Here is a 16,130-nt window from a genome sequence, read left to right as displayed (position 1 = left end):
GAAATGTAATATAAATGAAAATAAAATAGAATAGATAAATAGAAAAACAGATAAAACAGCACATTAAATAGACTTCTTTTTAGTTGCTTTTTAAAACTAAAAAAACAATTTTTAGTACTTCATTTTTTGAACATTTAGCAAGCCATCATTTGATGACCTCAGGGCACAATTTGGAACGTATTCAGACAGACGTTCAGGAGGTCTAACCATTAACTAAACCAACTAACAGCTTTAAAAATCAGTAAAAGATCAATTCTAAAAGAAACAGGTGGTCAGTGTAGAGATGCTGTGTGTGGTCAGTGTAGAGATGCTCTCTGTGTTTAGTGTAGTGATGCTAGAACAGGTGTGACACGCTCTCTCTCTCCTGTACGGGCTTGTACTCTCACTGCTGAAACAGTAGTCTAGACACAATAAGACAAAGGCATGGGTCAGTTTTCAGCATCATGCAGTTTGAGGAAGGGCCTGACTCGCTCTATATTAGCATAATGAAGGAAAGCTGTTTGTAATGCACTTTAATATTGTTCAATGATGTCAAATGATCTCTAAAAAAAAGTATGCTGTGCATCTGAAATACAATTACTGTAATTGTTAATTACAATAAATTTCACACTTGTGCAAATGACATGATTATTACATTTGTCTTGTTTAGTTGGTATTGCACTTAAATTCAATAAATATTAAAATGTAGTTTAATGAAACAGAAATGTTTTTGCAGATCTGGTGATAATAAGGTGTGTACTATAGAAAGGTGAGTGTCTGAATAGTATGCACTTCCACTGACACTCTCTTTAGTACAGCAGTCACATCATTCTTCACATAAGAATTATGGAAATAAACAGTGTCCACCACTCAAAAACAGTCTCCAGACTTCAGAGTTTGACCCGCTGTAAAACAGCATCCCAAAGCCCTTTGTCTCCGGTTGAATGAATTCTGTGGCTCCAGGCCCACTCTGGAGCCCCACCTATCTGGAGTAGGCCTCCTGTGTGGAGTATCACTGTACGGTTTTGAAAGCCCCTCAGTAGCGTCCTCTACATGAATACAGGCAGGACTCAACAGCTGGTGCGCTGTGCGATACACCTGATTAATAAATAAATCAGTTGATCAGTTAATAAATGATGAGCTCCCAGTGAGATAGATGTGCAGGGCTAGACGTCCACAGCAGTGTTGGGAGTCAGATGGTCTTGATGTTCACAGCACATTTTGAGCCCCTCAGCAAACTTTACCTGTAGTATTAGTATGTAGTGTACTGTAGTGTTCTGTATGAGTTCTTACTTTATTGAGTATTTAGTATCTAGATATTAATTTCCTTTCAGGGAAAAATAAAACTGGTTTTAGGTGATAAACAGTGGCGTGAAGAGCTCTTTACTGGTGGGATTCAGTTCAGTAGGTGTACACTGGTATCTCCTTTAAGAAACCAGAACAGCGCCTTTCCTGAAGGAAACGCGGGACAGTTATGCAGTGAAGGCAGTTCCCATTATCAGGCAGTTGCTATGTATTGCTATGGTATTGTATTACATGTGGTTTATATGATGTTGCTAGCTGGTTGCTATGGTCTTGTTAATTGGTTGCTAGGTAGTAGCTGTGGTGTTGCTAAGTGGTTGCTATGGTATCCCAGGTGGTAGCTATGGTGTCGCTTGGTGGTTGTCATGAAGTGGTTGATAAGTGGTGGCTATAGCATCCCAAGTGGTTGCTATGGTGATGCTAATTAGTTGTTATTATGTTGCTAAGTGGTTGCAATGGTATCCCAATTGGTGGCTATGGTGTCGCTTGGTGGTTGTTATGAAGTTACAAAGTGGTTGCTAGGCAGTGGCTATGGTATCCCAGGTGGTGGCTATAGTGTCGCTTGGTGGTTGTTATGAAGTTACAAAGTGGTTGCTAGGTGGTGGCTATAGCATCCCAAGTGGCTGCTAGGGTGTTGCTAAGCGGTTGCAATAGTATCCCAAGTAGTTGATATGGTGTTGCTGGGTGGTAGCTGTGGTGTTGCTCAGCAGTTGTTATGGTATCCCAGGTGGTAGCTATGCTGTCGCTTGGTGGTTGTTATGAAGTTACAAAGTGGCTGCTAGGTAGTGGCAATGGAATCCCAAGTGGTTTCTATGGTGTTGCTAGGTGGTAGCTGTGGTGTTGCTAAGCGGTTGCTATGGTATCCCAGGTGGTGGCTACGGTGTCGCTTGATGGTCATTATGAATTACCAAGTGGTTGCTAGGTAGTGGCAATGTTATTCCAAGTGGTTTGCTATGGTGTTGCTATTCGGTTGCTAGGTGGTAGCTGTGGTGTTGAATGACCAGGGAATGTTGTCGGTTCACTAGCTGTCCTTCCTTGCAGCACTTTCAGTAGGTACTGACCGCTGCTTATAGAGAACACCCCACAAGACCTGCCTGATGTTTTGGAGACATTCTGACCCACTTCACAGTTCTGTTCTGGTCAAAGTGTCTCAGGTTCTTACGCTTGCCCATTGTTCCTGCTTCAGCACCTTCATCACCATGAAGACCTGACTGTTCACCTGCTGCCCAATAGATCCACCCCTTAACAAATGCCACTGGAACCAGATGATGAAGAGTACTCACTCCACCGGTCAGTGGTATTAATGTTATGGCTGCTCAATTACCAGTAGTTTCCATACTGATGCATCAGTTTAATACTAATGTCAAACCCAATTCATACATCACTTTATCAGATGCTCTTTTATTAGACAGTTGTATTTTTGGAGGCCCGTGATGTAGCCTATTACTCATCCAAACGAGCTGCATTATTGAACAGATTACTGCGTCTGTATGGTAGAATATGAGCGGCATTGTCATTTGGATTAGACACATATCACACACATACACACACACACACACACACACAGGGGTGGTTGCAGTCCTGTTTATTCAGGAAATCTGTCAGGTTAAAGCTGCAAATGTATGACACATGACAAAACAACCTTTACCGTACACAATGATGAGAAGCAACATCTATACAGTGAGGAGTTGCGAGTAGAAGCTTAATGTTGTAAGTGTTTCCTGTGTACACACACTTCATTTTTTCGGATGCATAAAGGCGCTGTGTATGCTACTGGAATATGGTAAATGTTCAAATACAGAAGCAATGCTGGGTCACCATTACCGTTAAATGTCTTGGCCCCTTTATAAATACCTCAAAGGAAAAATAGGATGGAAATATTACTCTGTCAAGAGCAGCAGTTCACACCACACCACACAGCCACGTTAGAGTGCCTTTCATTCAGTCTGATTAAGAGTTACTGATAGAATCTCTCCTTTCTCTCTTTCTCTCAATACTGCATTGTAACAGAGCGCAAGACACAGACACAAACGGATTTTCTAGCACTGTGAAAATGTCCTTTTGCGGAACATGCTGCTTAGCATCGATACAAACTTCGTATATAGAAAAAAGAAGTCCTTTAAAAAGATTATGCTAGGTGCTCTTTCTGGAAACAACAGGAGAATTAAAACCAGCTGGACCTACAGTGCACATTTTAACCGAGGCTGGCACTCCACACAAAGTAAGGCACCAGTCAAATTCCCTGCACCTTCACCTCACCTACCTCCCGACCCACGCCAACCTAACACTACTACGCCACAAAACACGCCAGCCTCTTTAATGCTCCAACCAAAGGTGGGGTCAGTAAACTCGAGGATGTGATTAAGAACCATGACACTGCGCTGGAGGACTTGAGTAAAATGCAAGTAGTTATTTAGTATTTTTTTTTAAAAGGGGGCATCATTTCATTAACCAATCAATCACAGGTTAGGTCTGGTTTACAACTACAGTACTTCACTGTCAAAGGTGTAGGGGGGGGTATGTAGATGATATCAGCATCACAATCTGGCTGTTTCTAACATGTTTACAGCATTGATGGGAGCCACCAAAGAAACAACAGCTGCTTTAGTGACAGATGTCAGTCAGTGACTCTCATTTCATGACAGAAACCGGTTTATTATGAAATCCTAATGCCATTTAACACAGAAACACTAACCCCTGGCAATTAAAGGGGCCCAGTGTGACGCCTTTTTAAAATATATCTGAGAAAATAATAATAATAATAATAATAATAAAACAAAAGAAAAACATAAGGGGTTCATTCATTACCAATCCATTCCCAGTACCAATTCACTAACCTCAACTGAGCCAAACGCCATGGTTGGATGCATTTCTAAAGATCCCTGATATTAAATGCAGTGAGAAGAGGTCAGAAATGTTTAATCTGTGACATAAATCCCTTGACAGCGTTGACAGCAGGTGAGCTTTGGGGAGATAATCAGCAATTCCATTAACACGGTTGTTCCTATGACCCTACGGTAGACTGCCTGGTTCACTCTAGCCATCAGTTCAGGCAAACGGCTTAGGTGTCTGCGCTTCCCCCGGGCTGAAGTACGTCCTGTAGGATCTTCTGGTAGAACGGAGAATAGACAAGCTTGTTGAAGTTGACCAAGCGGCTTAGTTTGACTCCGACCTCCTCAAGCTCTTTACTGACGGGTGCCAGACCACCGGGAAGGGTTGGGGGGCTCTTATGTTGGCTGGACTCTAGGAAGCCCAGGAGATAAGCCTGGATCCGAGAATCTGAGGGACAGGGGAAGGGTTAGTGCTTGAATCCGACTGGAAACTACATGTAAAAAATCTTTTTGGATCCATAATAGTGAGATGCACATGCTTGTAACCTACATAAGTTAGCTCTGTAGATGTTTTATATAATTATTCATAATAAATAATATACTGCAATGATTTATATACTGTCACTGCCATGCAAATACCTTTAATCTTCATTTTTAACACAATGTGAATCTGTGAGTTGTTTTTTTACATTGTGACAAATGTCATGATGAATGGACCAATAGAAACGTTCCCAATTTCTATTGGTTTACTATTGGTTTAGAATTATTGACAAGGCGTACAGAGCAGCTACAGTGTTCAAAAGATTGAGAAATATTATATATTAATATATAATATATTAATTATATACATTAACTATTTAGCAAAAGTAGGTTTTGCAAGTTATGCAACTAAGCAAAACATTATATTATGTAGACATTAATAGTACAAATTGCAAAGCTGTTTAGATTGATCTTGGATTAAAAAATAAAATAAATAAATATAAATTAATAAATAAAAAAAATGTGGTTTAGGAGTTTAAGGGATAACGCATTTTGCAAGTTATAGCACCCCTTTAGATTGGGCTCATTATATGTACCTGAGTAGCGGGAGGGACTACTACCTATTGACCAAGTTTTGTGGCAGTAGGACATACCTACAGTTTGGCCTGGGTGACTCGTTTTTATTAGAAAAATGATCACCATGTTTAAAATTTTTAGCAAAAGCTATTTAAAATACATAAATTTTCAGAATGTTAAATTATTATTTATTATATGATTAAATTAAATGAAAATGGCTTAAATATACTGCTGAAAACATTTACTCAGTTATTTTAAAATCTAGAACAGTGGCCTATGCACATGCTAAGTCAATAAAGCTTAATTACCAATGAGTTTACGGATGGGGTTGTCTTGAGACTTAACAGCTGCTATTTGGCCTTTGAGGGCACTCTGCCTGTCTGTGTGGAAGGGTGAGAATCCATGCTGAGACAGGCATTCTCCTAGTTCCAAACACAGCTTCTCTCCAATGGCTGTGAAGGTTTCATCCAGTTTGAACGACCTGTGAACCACAGAGGAAGGACACCATGAGGATTCTGGGACACTGTGCTGAGAACTAGGCCATAACTGAGTGCTTATACTTACGGTGCGTGCATCTCAGCAAGCAGGATTTTGATGGTGCTCTTGAGTCTGTCCATGAGGCCAGGCAGGCCGGAGATGGCCTCTCCCGCACTGTTGTACACAATGAGCAGCACAGATGCCACCAGTGCCAGGCGCTCAAGCTCCAGCTGCATTTCCAGAAACCTGCCCCTGTCCATCAGCGCAGTCTGCAGGAGAGAGAAGGGGGATATAATGAAAAAATACCATCACTGAAATGAATACTTTAAAAAGTTGGGGTGTAATTCTATAATCTCATAATAATTTGATTAGTTTACAATTGTCTGGAAATGATCCAACACTAATATTGTGCTGACATTAAAGATCAATAAATCTCAGTTTTCAGCACAATATTTAATCATAATTCAATATTATTTTAGCGCAATTAAAAATGACTTGTAAATAGCCTAATAATTTTAGTTTAGTCAAAGAAAAATCACATTCATTGTAATGTTAATATAATCAACTTAAATGTCAAACTTACACTATTCTTAAATAATTACCATTAATAAGCACAAAAATAAGCACAATTGCGATTTCCGCCATGTTTAAAAAAACAAACGAACAAACAAACAAAAACAGTACAATATTCTGTCAGTGACAAACAGCCATGGTGAGAGTAAAGGTCAGTTTACACGGTTACAGACACCTCGGACCCACCTCGGGGAAGGAGTCGGTGCCATGGTCCCAGTTCAGAAGCCGTAAATAGGCCTGATTATGCACGCTGAGCGCCAGCTGAGAGGGAGAACTAGAATCACTTGCTGCACCCCCTTCACTCTCTCTGAGTGAGTCTGCAGTGCCCTGGAGCCATTTCAGAGTGAAGTCCAAAGCATCTGCCAAAATAAATAAATAAAATCTAGTTACTGTATATTAGTAGGAATTCCTCTACTGAAGTACAGTGTTGATAAGGGGTGGGCAATGTAATGATATTTTAGAAAAATTCTGCTAAATTTGTTATTGTGATACAAGCGAGCGCATCGCGGATATCGTGGAGCAACGTCATATTTCATTACAGAGAGTGTAATTAGCGCTGTTTTACTGGATGAAGTGCATTCGATGTTGTCCTCAGTATGGGACTGTCTTATGGGTATGTCTTTATTTACATTTTTTAAGAATCATTTTAGAATAGTTTTTTTTACTAAGGCTGCATGATTTTGTAAAAACAATTACATTTCAATGTTTTTTTTTGTGATATTAGAAAATACAGGAATTTGAATTCAATGATCCAACATGTCAAAGATCAAATATTGGAGTAGAATAAACCATACTGGGCAGATATGATCTGCCTCTGATAGATGTTAAAGAAGTCCTTTTATATATATTTTAATATTTTCCTTTTGTATTAAGCAAATGATGTAGCATGATGTTTTTGGTTTTATAAATATATATATATATATATATATATATATATATATATATATATATATATATATATATTATATATAGTGCCTATAAACAGGGATTATTTTCCAGTTCTTGGAGTTGTGAATATAGTAAAAGAAGATTTAAGATTTTATTTGTCCTTAAATTTGAATTATTCTGTCTATTTTACCTTTGACCATTAGACTTATTCTTTAGATTTAAAATTTAAAACCTAGTATTTAGTAACTATTATAAACCATTCAGTACATGCTATTATACTTACATGTAACTTATGCCATTTGAAGACAAGTAATTGAAGAATCAGCCCACATTTGTGGCTTAAAGAGTTAAATGACAAACTCTAAAGTTTCTTACTATTGCTTTTTGTTCTTCTATTGAGTAGAAACTCTTATTTTGTCATTACTGAAAATGTTTCTTTGTCTTAACTACTACCCAAGAATACCAGCAGAACTTACAACATACAACAAGCACATACATAGGAATACCTGCCAGCTTTAAAGACTTCAACTGGACATTGGACTCTTAAAAATAGGTAAAAAAAAAAAAAAGTGTATTTTCCTCGGCTGTCTGTTAATAACATAGTCTGAACATGGCAGAACATTGAAGAGTCTCTCACTGGGTTGTTTGTCGAGGAACTCCTGAAACTTCTTTCGCTCATACTCCACTGACTGCTGCAAGAGGTGAGGGCGGAGACTACTGATGGCGAAGTTGGCCATGTCGACTTTCATCTTGTCTAAAACTTCAAAAATGGCCCTGCAAGGTGAAGGAGAATCACTATGAAGCAAAAATACCAAAATGGTCTCATCCATCACAATGGCACCTGTACCTCCACTCAACCCATTCTGTTGCCCAGTGGGCTAACTACTGAATAAGTTACTGATGCTAGTTAATGGCTTACTTAAAAAGGGGCACGATGTCAGCGATGTCCCGCAGCTTCCGGACGTCTTCATCTCGGCACGGTGCGCAGAAGGCCCCCATCATGCTGATGATGAACTGAGCCACCTTGCTGATGTCCAGCGCTCCGTTCTCAGCCTGCTGCTGGATGAGGGTCAGGTCCAGGGCCTCCTCTATCTGCCCCTTCAATCGAGTTTGTCCCGGCATCAGGAAGGACTGCAGGGTCTAAAGAGGTGGAAGGGAGCACCGGGACACACATCAGTTGTCATTAAAATTGACAAATGACCCGAAAGGACTCACAGTGGTTGAAAGCTAATGGGGGCTGTTAAACAGCCTTCAGACATCCTTCATTATTAAAGACACTTAGATATTAAAGTTCTCTAACTAAAAAGGGACTTTTCCTTAATTTTAACTACATTATTAGCCAGTAATAATGGAAAAAAAAACTTTTAAAAAAATGGTTATGTAACCAGGCTGTAACGTTTATACAACATACAACTATTTTTTTACTTTTTACAACATCTAAATTGCACTAAAATATTATACTAAAAAATTTGTTAATCTGCATCAGGGGTATCTGCTCTCTACCAATTCTGCTCCTGGAAGTCCACAGTCCAGCACAATTTGGTAACTTGCTAAAACACTGCTAAAGCACACCTTAGTAAGATCTCAATTAATTATCAGGTTTAATAATAGTGTACAAGCTGGGACACCAACCCTCAAAAGTTCAGAGTTGGACACTCTTAACCTGCACAGTAATTACTGTCATAATGTGCCATACATCCATTCATCCAAATCTCACAATGTAATACACAATGTAGTTGAAGCCCTTAAATCATAGGTTTATCACTGAGTTATTAATCCTACTGCAGAAACGACTGTAAACTATTTGCTAACTGTTTGATTTAGCGCATCTTGTGGAGTCCCACAGGGTTCTATTTTGGGGCCAATGAAACAGATGTTAATTATTATAGTACTGTAAGTTTGTGAGTGACCAATCGTGGGCTTACACACAGGGTCTATGTGGTTAATAAGCCCATTTTCTGCATTTCTGTTGCACTTTATTTTCTTCCCCCAAGGTCTACTTGGCATGTGTGATTTAATTTCTCTTGACCATTTTGTTTAACCTTTCTTTACCCTTTAGAAATAAAGAGGCTTTTACTGTGCCTTTAAGACCGACATACCATACAGTCCCCTACATAATGTTTTAGGCACCTGCTAAAATATATATATAATAGAATATTCTAATATTAGAATTAACATTCCTACAGAAAGTGGAGGTGGTTCTCCATCACTGTGTTCATCATTAGAACATCTCCAAAGTTCTCCTCTCTTATGGAGTCTAGTATTATTTAGATTTCTCCTCAGATCAACACCTGGTTTGGTGGTAAATCAGGGCTTAATGATGGTGAATCAGGTGAGCTGCTGCTGCTGCTGCTGCTGCTGATGGAGTTGAACACATCCTCCACGCTGTGCTGGCTGGACTGGGGGGCGTCCAGGAGAAACCTGGAGGAACCGAGCCAGCTCTGTTCTTCAGACTAGCTCACCGACAAGATCTCACTACTTTCTTTCTTCAGAATGAGAAGCTCTTGTTTCTCATTTCTACTGTATTTATGTTTACCTGCATCTGTTCTAATGAGATCTAGAGGTTTTACAGTATAGTCGTTTTAAATAATGTGCTTAGGTGCCTAAAACCTCTGCGCAGCACCATATGTAAATGTATTCTATTCGGATTGGCTGCCTTGTTTCAAAAAGAGAAGAAACATGTTTTTTTTCTAAATGAGGGCAGATTAACCGGTCAAGCTGCCTGTCGCCTTACCTCCTTAATTTCCCCAACCAGTTTGATGGCATGGTCAAAGACAGGAGGGTCATCGTTCAGCTGTGTCTCAAGAGAATCCCAGAAAACCTTGTGCATGATTTCCTTAACCCGTTTCTCTAAACTGTGGCCATGCAGAAAACAGAAGGTCAAACATTTCCAGAACACATATTTGGCATCTCTTCTTATGAAATGACAATCATATATTGTGATAGTTTGGACGCAACCGTGGCTGGAGATTTACCTTCCTTCAGCAGGCTCACTGGCTTTAACTTGAAAGCCACCATTCACTACAATCTCATGAGCCAGCGCCATGTTAGTCACTCCTTTAGCAGTCTCCATCAGCTCTTCCATGGACACAATCTTGGGTGGGCTGGCTGTGAAGTAACATATATATAGAGACATGTCTTTGAGGGAACGCAACACATTGCAATAAGCATTGTTTTCCTTACTTTCTCACAAAAGACAGAGAAAAGTGTGAACTAGTGGAGAAACACAGGCTGCAGGTTTAACCAAACGTGTCTTACACTGTGGGGTCTGTTGATTAGGGCTCGGTGTATTTGTTCTGATCCTTTTACGCAGCATCTCTTCTGATGCCTCTGACTGCTCTGTGGAGTCCTCTGGCCCTTTACTGTCCATCTTCTTGTTCGCCTCACTGGATGATTCATTGGATTCCTTGGGCATCCTCCACAAGCCAGCTAAGACCTGGAGAAAGAAAGCCCAATCAGCAGGAGTGGGAGGAAATAAACAAACAAACAAACAAACAAATCCCCCACTAATAAACATATAATATCAGTGCAAGACGTCCAAGCAATCAACAAAGAATTAATCAACTTTTAATATGTTTTAAAATTTATTAAACTCATTTGTGATCTCTAATGAAAGGGAGTAATTTTGGAGCAATATTGAGAAACGTATTTATAGGATCTATAAATAACAAACAACAGGTTTTTTTATTATAGCAAAGAACCATTTGACCAGAACCTTAAAGAACCACTGAAGAACTACTTGATTAATATTTTTACTGGTGTAAAACACAATCAGGTGAGAGGAACCGACTGTAAATGTCCTTAGATAAACAAACAGACAGAAGTGTATGCGAGTATAATGTTTATTTAAAACTAAAAAACATATAAATATGCAATGCAACCATCCTTAGCATTCTGCAAGTCTTTTAAAATCACAACAGAATTGTATTACGCAGCCAATAGTGATTCCCACTCCTACACATACACAGCAGAGTTAGGCTACGGTGACACAGATTATGCTACTTCTGTGTAAATGTACATTTCTTACTTGCTAGAGTGTCTTCCAATGCAAACAGCTGCAGCTAACAACCTTGTATCTCCAAAAGAAATACCTTTATAGGATTCTATATGTGTGATGTAACAAATTTCAATCTGAAGTAGTTTTGGACCATTGCTCCTGGCTCGTGTGCCATGAAGTTGTATATGGTATAAATGCCATCTGAGGATCAAACTATGCTGGACACCAACCCTCAAAGTTCAGAGTCAGACACTCTCATACTATTCAACATCCTTCAAATGAGCGTCATCCAAATCTCACAATATAATACATAGTTGAAGCCTTTAAATCATAGGTTTATCACTGAGTTATTAATCCTAATGCAGAAACGACTGTAAACTATTTGCAAACGGTTTGGTTTAGCGCATCTTGTGGAGTCCCACAGGGTTCTATTTTGGGGCCTATGAAACAGATGTTAATTATTATAGTACTGTAAGTTTGAGAGTGACAAATTACACATGGCTTACACACAGGGTCTATGTGGTTAATAAGCCCATTTTCTGCATTTCTGTTGAATTTTATTTTCTTCCCTTGAGGTCTACTTATGGCATGACTTGAATATGGTATAAAGGGCACCTGGGGATTTCAAATACTGTAAAAATAAAAACTATAAAAAAATATATATATTAATTATAAAGGTAAAGGTAAAGGTAAAGGTATTTGTCACTGTACAGCGAAATGTGTCCTCCGCATTTAACCCATCTGGTAGTGAACACACACTCACATGTGTTAGGGGCAGTGATTACACACACACCCAGAGCGGTGGGCAGCCAACTCCAGCGCCCGGAGAGCAGAGAGGGTAAAGGGCCTTGCTCAAGGGCCCAACAGTGGCAGCTTGCCGAGCCCGGGAATCGAACCCACAACCCTGTTATCGATATCCTGGCGCTCTAACCTCTGAGCCACCACTGCCCAAATTATTATATATATATAGAGTACAAATCTAAATGGTTTAAATAAATAAAATTTTAGTTGACTGTAAAAATAAACAACAAGCCAAAAACAAAAAAGGAGAGGGTGTCCTAACCAGATATTCTGTGGAGTCTAAAACACAAGCCTTACTATTACATGTACTTACCTCGTTTCTGGGACCCTAACAAGGACTTTTCGTGCCCGGGTCAAGAAGGTCATGAAGTTAAGACTGTCTTAGAAGGTCAGAAGAACAAAACCCATTACTTGTGCCCTGACTGCATGAAGATCTAATCTAACTACAGTTGATCCAGGACCATGACATAGTGCTGCATGATTTCATAAGCAGACTGTCACCCTCGCCTGACCTGGACATTTCAGGCATTTTTAATTTTTGTAATAAACAGAAGGTGGTTTAAAAATGTAACTTCTCAAGAAATGATCTGGCTTAGATCAAAACATCTGCTTGACATATGTGGTGCTATTGATGCATGTAGCTACGTTTCCACAGCGTAAACAAAGCCCAGATAACAAGACCTAACATGCCTACTGTGAGCTGTCCAGCGTAACCGGGCTTGATTTGTCCAGGTCTTGACACAGAGAGGACAGGGGACAGGGGACAGGGGACAGGGGAAGGCCGTCCCAACCCTAGCTGGTGAGCTAGCTTAGCCAGCCAGCTCGGGACCCCTTATGAATGGTGTTGTTTTGCTCAGAGTTGAACCAGAGTCTGAGCCACAGCCGAGCTCAGCTGACTTACTATTATTAATCCATTCATTCAAAAGACAGCTGAATAAAAGAGCACCATCTGCTTACCTGACTTACCAACGATGTGCGGGCTGAATAAAGAGGTCAGCTCTGAGGGACAGCAGGGGAGCCACTTGTAGGGTCACGTTAAAGTACTGTAGCCTGTCTACCGCTGGCTTTGGCTTCTCGATGAATCTGATACACAGCTCGCCTGCGTCTATTTACGGAAGTAACCCCCTCTGAAGCCCGGTTGGAGTTTTTTGACTCTACATAATGGCTGTTACGTAAGCAGCGAGAGGGCGGAGAAACACTACATTTCCCATAATGCTATGGCCACAAACGTCGCGCCGCCCCCCCCAACGGTCCTTCTCTACGCCGCGGTGCTTGTTGGGAAGCACTGAAAACAAACTACTTAAAAAATGCAAAAAACAACACCGCAAAATAACAGGCCTAAAAATCCATAAAAAACACCACAAACACGGTATTTTTTTAAAATATAACACAGCCTAAGTCTTATAAAATTAATATTCACATTTAAAAAATATTTCTGGTCATTTTTTACACTGTTTTATAAAATTCTAATTTTAGTAATAAGTGTAATAGTAATAAGCAGCTGCGTACAAATATGCACCAAATGCAACAATTAGCCATTTAAAGCATAAAGCATCAAATCATTTCCAACTAATGCATAATAATCGCCAAATAATTAAAAAAGTGGACCTTCTGGGCAAGTGCTTCAAATTAAATAACACCTTGCATATATGACTTTAATTTTGTATCATAATTGATACATCCGGGATATATTATTTAGCAGACCCCCCCCCCCCCCAAAAAAAAAAATAAAAATAATAAAAATAAAATAAAAATAAATAATAAATAAATAAAATAAAATATATAAAACACAAAATGTAATCCTTTGTGCTTTTAAAATGTTTTTAAAAAATTATGTTAAAATAATTTCAGACTAAAAAATCTGGATGTATTTTTCTAATGTTTGCATTTCTGGTGCACAGACAATTTACCAGGGAACAGAAAACATGTATCTGATGTTATTTTCTTATTTAAGCAATTAGATGTTATTTTTTATATGTTATATAATATTCATTTTTTTTTTACATATCTTTAAGTCAATGAATTCTTTATTACACTGTGAATCTATTTATCACACTGGTGTTGCAGACAACTCAAATAATATCATATATGATACTCTTTAAAGGGGTAGCGCAGACAGCTACAGTTTCAGGTAAGGCCATCTGTCCCTATGGCAAATGTCAAAATATGCAAAGAAAAGGGGAAAATAACAACAATAAAAGGAGACACAGGGTTTTGTTTCACCACTGACGATACACAAACGTTTTTGCAGCTCACTATATTATTATTTAATTGTTACAGTAATTAATTCAACGTTCAAATAGTACTTGTTTACAAATATGCACTGCAGTAAATTTGAGGTAAAGTTAAAGCACAGTTTCTGCTAAACCATTTGAGTAAAAATAACCATAGCCTAATGTTACTGATCAGATGTACAGTAAAGCCATGTTCAGAAACTGCATGATAAATATAGCAGTCTGAGAGCCACCAGGCCAGCTCAGCTTCAAACTGGGTCATGTGATGAGGCCTGGGAATCTATTATTAGTCTGGGCTATAAATAAACTGGAAAACTGAGAAAGGCATTTTTCTTTTTGGAAACGTTTATTAAATTAAAAAACAAACGATTTTACCAGCTGATTGGGGGAAAAACACATCACTTCATCTTTAATAAAAATGTTCAGCTATACTTATATTATATTGCTATATCATCAATTATTCATAATCATGTAGCACAGGATTGTGAATTCAGTGAAGAAGCTCATGTCATTTATAAAATATAACATGTAAAATAATTTATATAAAAGTATGACTTACAGCATTGCAGACAAACCCCTAAATGGTCCTACTGTTTTCAAACACTGGGTGTCAGCAAAGCTCACATTTCTGCAGCAGGTTTGTTTGCTTGGGCGTTTGAACTATAAGCCAGTCACAGTAAATGAAGCTTCGCCCTGTGGAGGGAGTTCAATTCAGTTTAGCGAACCGATTCTTCCAGGCTGCCCGTTTCAAATAATCGAACATTCGAGTAATCGATTCACTGATTCACAAGTCAAGTCAAACGTGATTCTCAGACACTCAGCAACCTAAACCTCGTTTTGTCCAGATTAGCAGAAACTTAGAGTGTGTGTTACCAATAAGGTCCAGTATGAAGGGGTCAATTAAGCCTCTATGTGAACATCCAGAGAGCATACCTTAAAGTTACCTAGCTAAATGATCTAAGCTGATCTTTGATCTGTGATCTTTGATCAAGCTGGTCATCCAGGTGAAAACATACCCTATGCTGGTAAACCAGCAGGTTAACTTACCAGCTGCTGGCCGACCAATGTGATCAAACAGATCACGTCTTATACATACACTACCAGTCAAAAGTTTTAGAACACTCCCAATTGTCCATGGTTTTTATGGACATTTAAGTGCATTGAATAACTTGCAATGGTGCAAAGTTCTGTGACCTCAAATAGAACAAAGTTAGGCAGCAAACCTGTAAAATGATGTAGATTGTGGGGCAAAAAGGGCCTTTATAGAAAACCATTTTAGGGAAGTTATTGGGTAACAACTTACAGCTAGTCTGTTGCAATATATGTCAATTAGGCTTTGGCAGCTAATGTAAATAATTTCTCATTTACAACCCAGTTATCTACATATAATCAGTGTAGGAACTGTGCTGCACGACGCTGGTCATTGCGAAATACATTCAGATTCCTATTATAATGTCTCGAAGAAGACACTTAATAAAGTAAGGCACATTGACCTCCTAAAAGTGTTGCTTTGCCCTTTAAGAATGACACGAGTGATAAGAGGGAATGTTGTGAGGACAGATTCCTTCACCAGAAAGCTCTTTAAAACTAGAGAAAAGGTCCGACTGACTTACGAAGACAAGTAAGAGAGTCAACACCTTGTGTGATGGGCAGCTCACATGACAACACCTGGTAGCACATCTTAACACTGAACCAGGTCTCAGTTTCAGCTCTGAGGATTGACTCAGAGCCTCAGGTTCGACTGCGGGTGGAGTGTCGGTAAGAAAGTCAACGCTTAGATGGCAAAACAAGCAAAGCAGGCTTGCATGGGCCATGCAGCACTGACGGTGGCCTACTGAAAAATTGGAAGGTGTTCTAAAACCTTTGACTGGTACTGTATATATACATTGTTTTGGTAATATAATAAAAATAGTAATAGTAGTAATATAATACAATAAAAATAGTAAAGTAGTAAAAATAGTTTACTAAGGCTATATAAATCACATGATTCAT

At 39.0% G+C, this 16,130-nt stretch overlaps 1 protein-coding gene across 3 annotated transcripts; it reads right to left on the bottom strand.

Moving 5' to 3' along the window:
* Positions 1-2,851: 2,851 nt before the first annotated feature.
* Positions 2,852-13,000, bottom strand: tcp11l1 (t-complex 11, testis-specific-like 1). 3 transcript variants are annotated; one of them, XM_072663902.1, is made up of 11 exons: positions 12,862-13,000; positions 12,218-12,284; positions 10,365-10,542; positions 10,082-10,214; positions 9,841-9,961; positions 8,026-8,246; positions 7,744-7,880; positions 6,405-6,577; positions 5,733-5,914; positions 5,477-5,649; positions 2,852-4,560 (listed from the first exon to the last, which is right to left on the bottom strand). In XM_072663902.1, exons 3-11 carry the CDS (start codon positions 10,519-10,521, stop codon positions 4,343-4,345), a joined length of 1,515 nt encoding a protein of 504 aa, XP_072520003.1. In that variant the 5' UTR covers positions 10,522-10,542; positions 12,218-12,284; positions 12,862-13,000; the 3' UTR covers positions 2,852-4,342. The 3 variants fall into 3 exon arrangements, with proteins under 3 accessions (XP_072520003.1, XP_072520002.1, XP_072520004.1); XM_072663901.1 differs by lacking the exon at positions 12,218-12,284; XM_072663903.1 differs by lacking the exon at positions 12,218-12,284 and having other exon boundaries at positions 12,871-13,000.
* Positions 13,001-16,130: the final 3,130 nt, after the last annotated feature.

The sequence above is a fragment of the Salminus brasiliensis genome, chromosome 19 (genome assembly GCF_030463535.1).
Source record: "Salminus brasiliensis chromosome 19, fSalBra1.hap2, whole genome shotgun sequence".
In the NCBI taxonomy this organism is placed as follows: Eukaryota; Metazoa; Chordata; class Actinopteri; order Characiformes; family Bryconidae; genus Salminus; species Salminus brasiliensis.
The sequence above is the reverse complement of the archived record's forward strand: the minus strand, read 5'-3'. Positions and strand labels throughout refer to the sequence as shown.

What these genes read in the sequence shown, in the direction of transcription:
- tcp11l1 (XM_072663902.1), bottom strand. Translation starts at nt 10,521, where the DNA reads ATGCCCAAGGAATCCAATGAATCATCCAGTGAGGCGAACAAGAAGATG. An exon ending in GTTCCTCGACAAACAACCCA is followed by an intron (nt 6,578 to 7,743) that starts GTGAGAGACTCT and finishes TTATTTTGGCAG; the next exon opens with ATGCTTTGGACTTCACTCTG. An exon ending in CCCCATCCGTAAACTCATTG is followed by an intron (nt 4,561 to 5,476) that starts GTAATTAAGCTT and finishes CCTGTCCCTCAG; the next exon opens with ATTCTCGGATCCAGGCTTAT.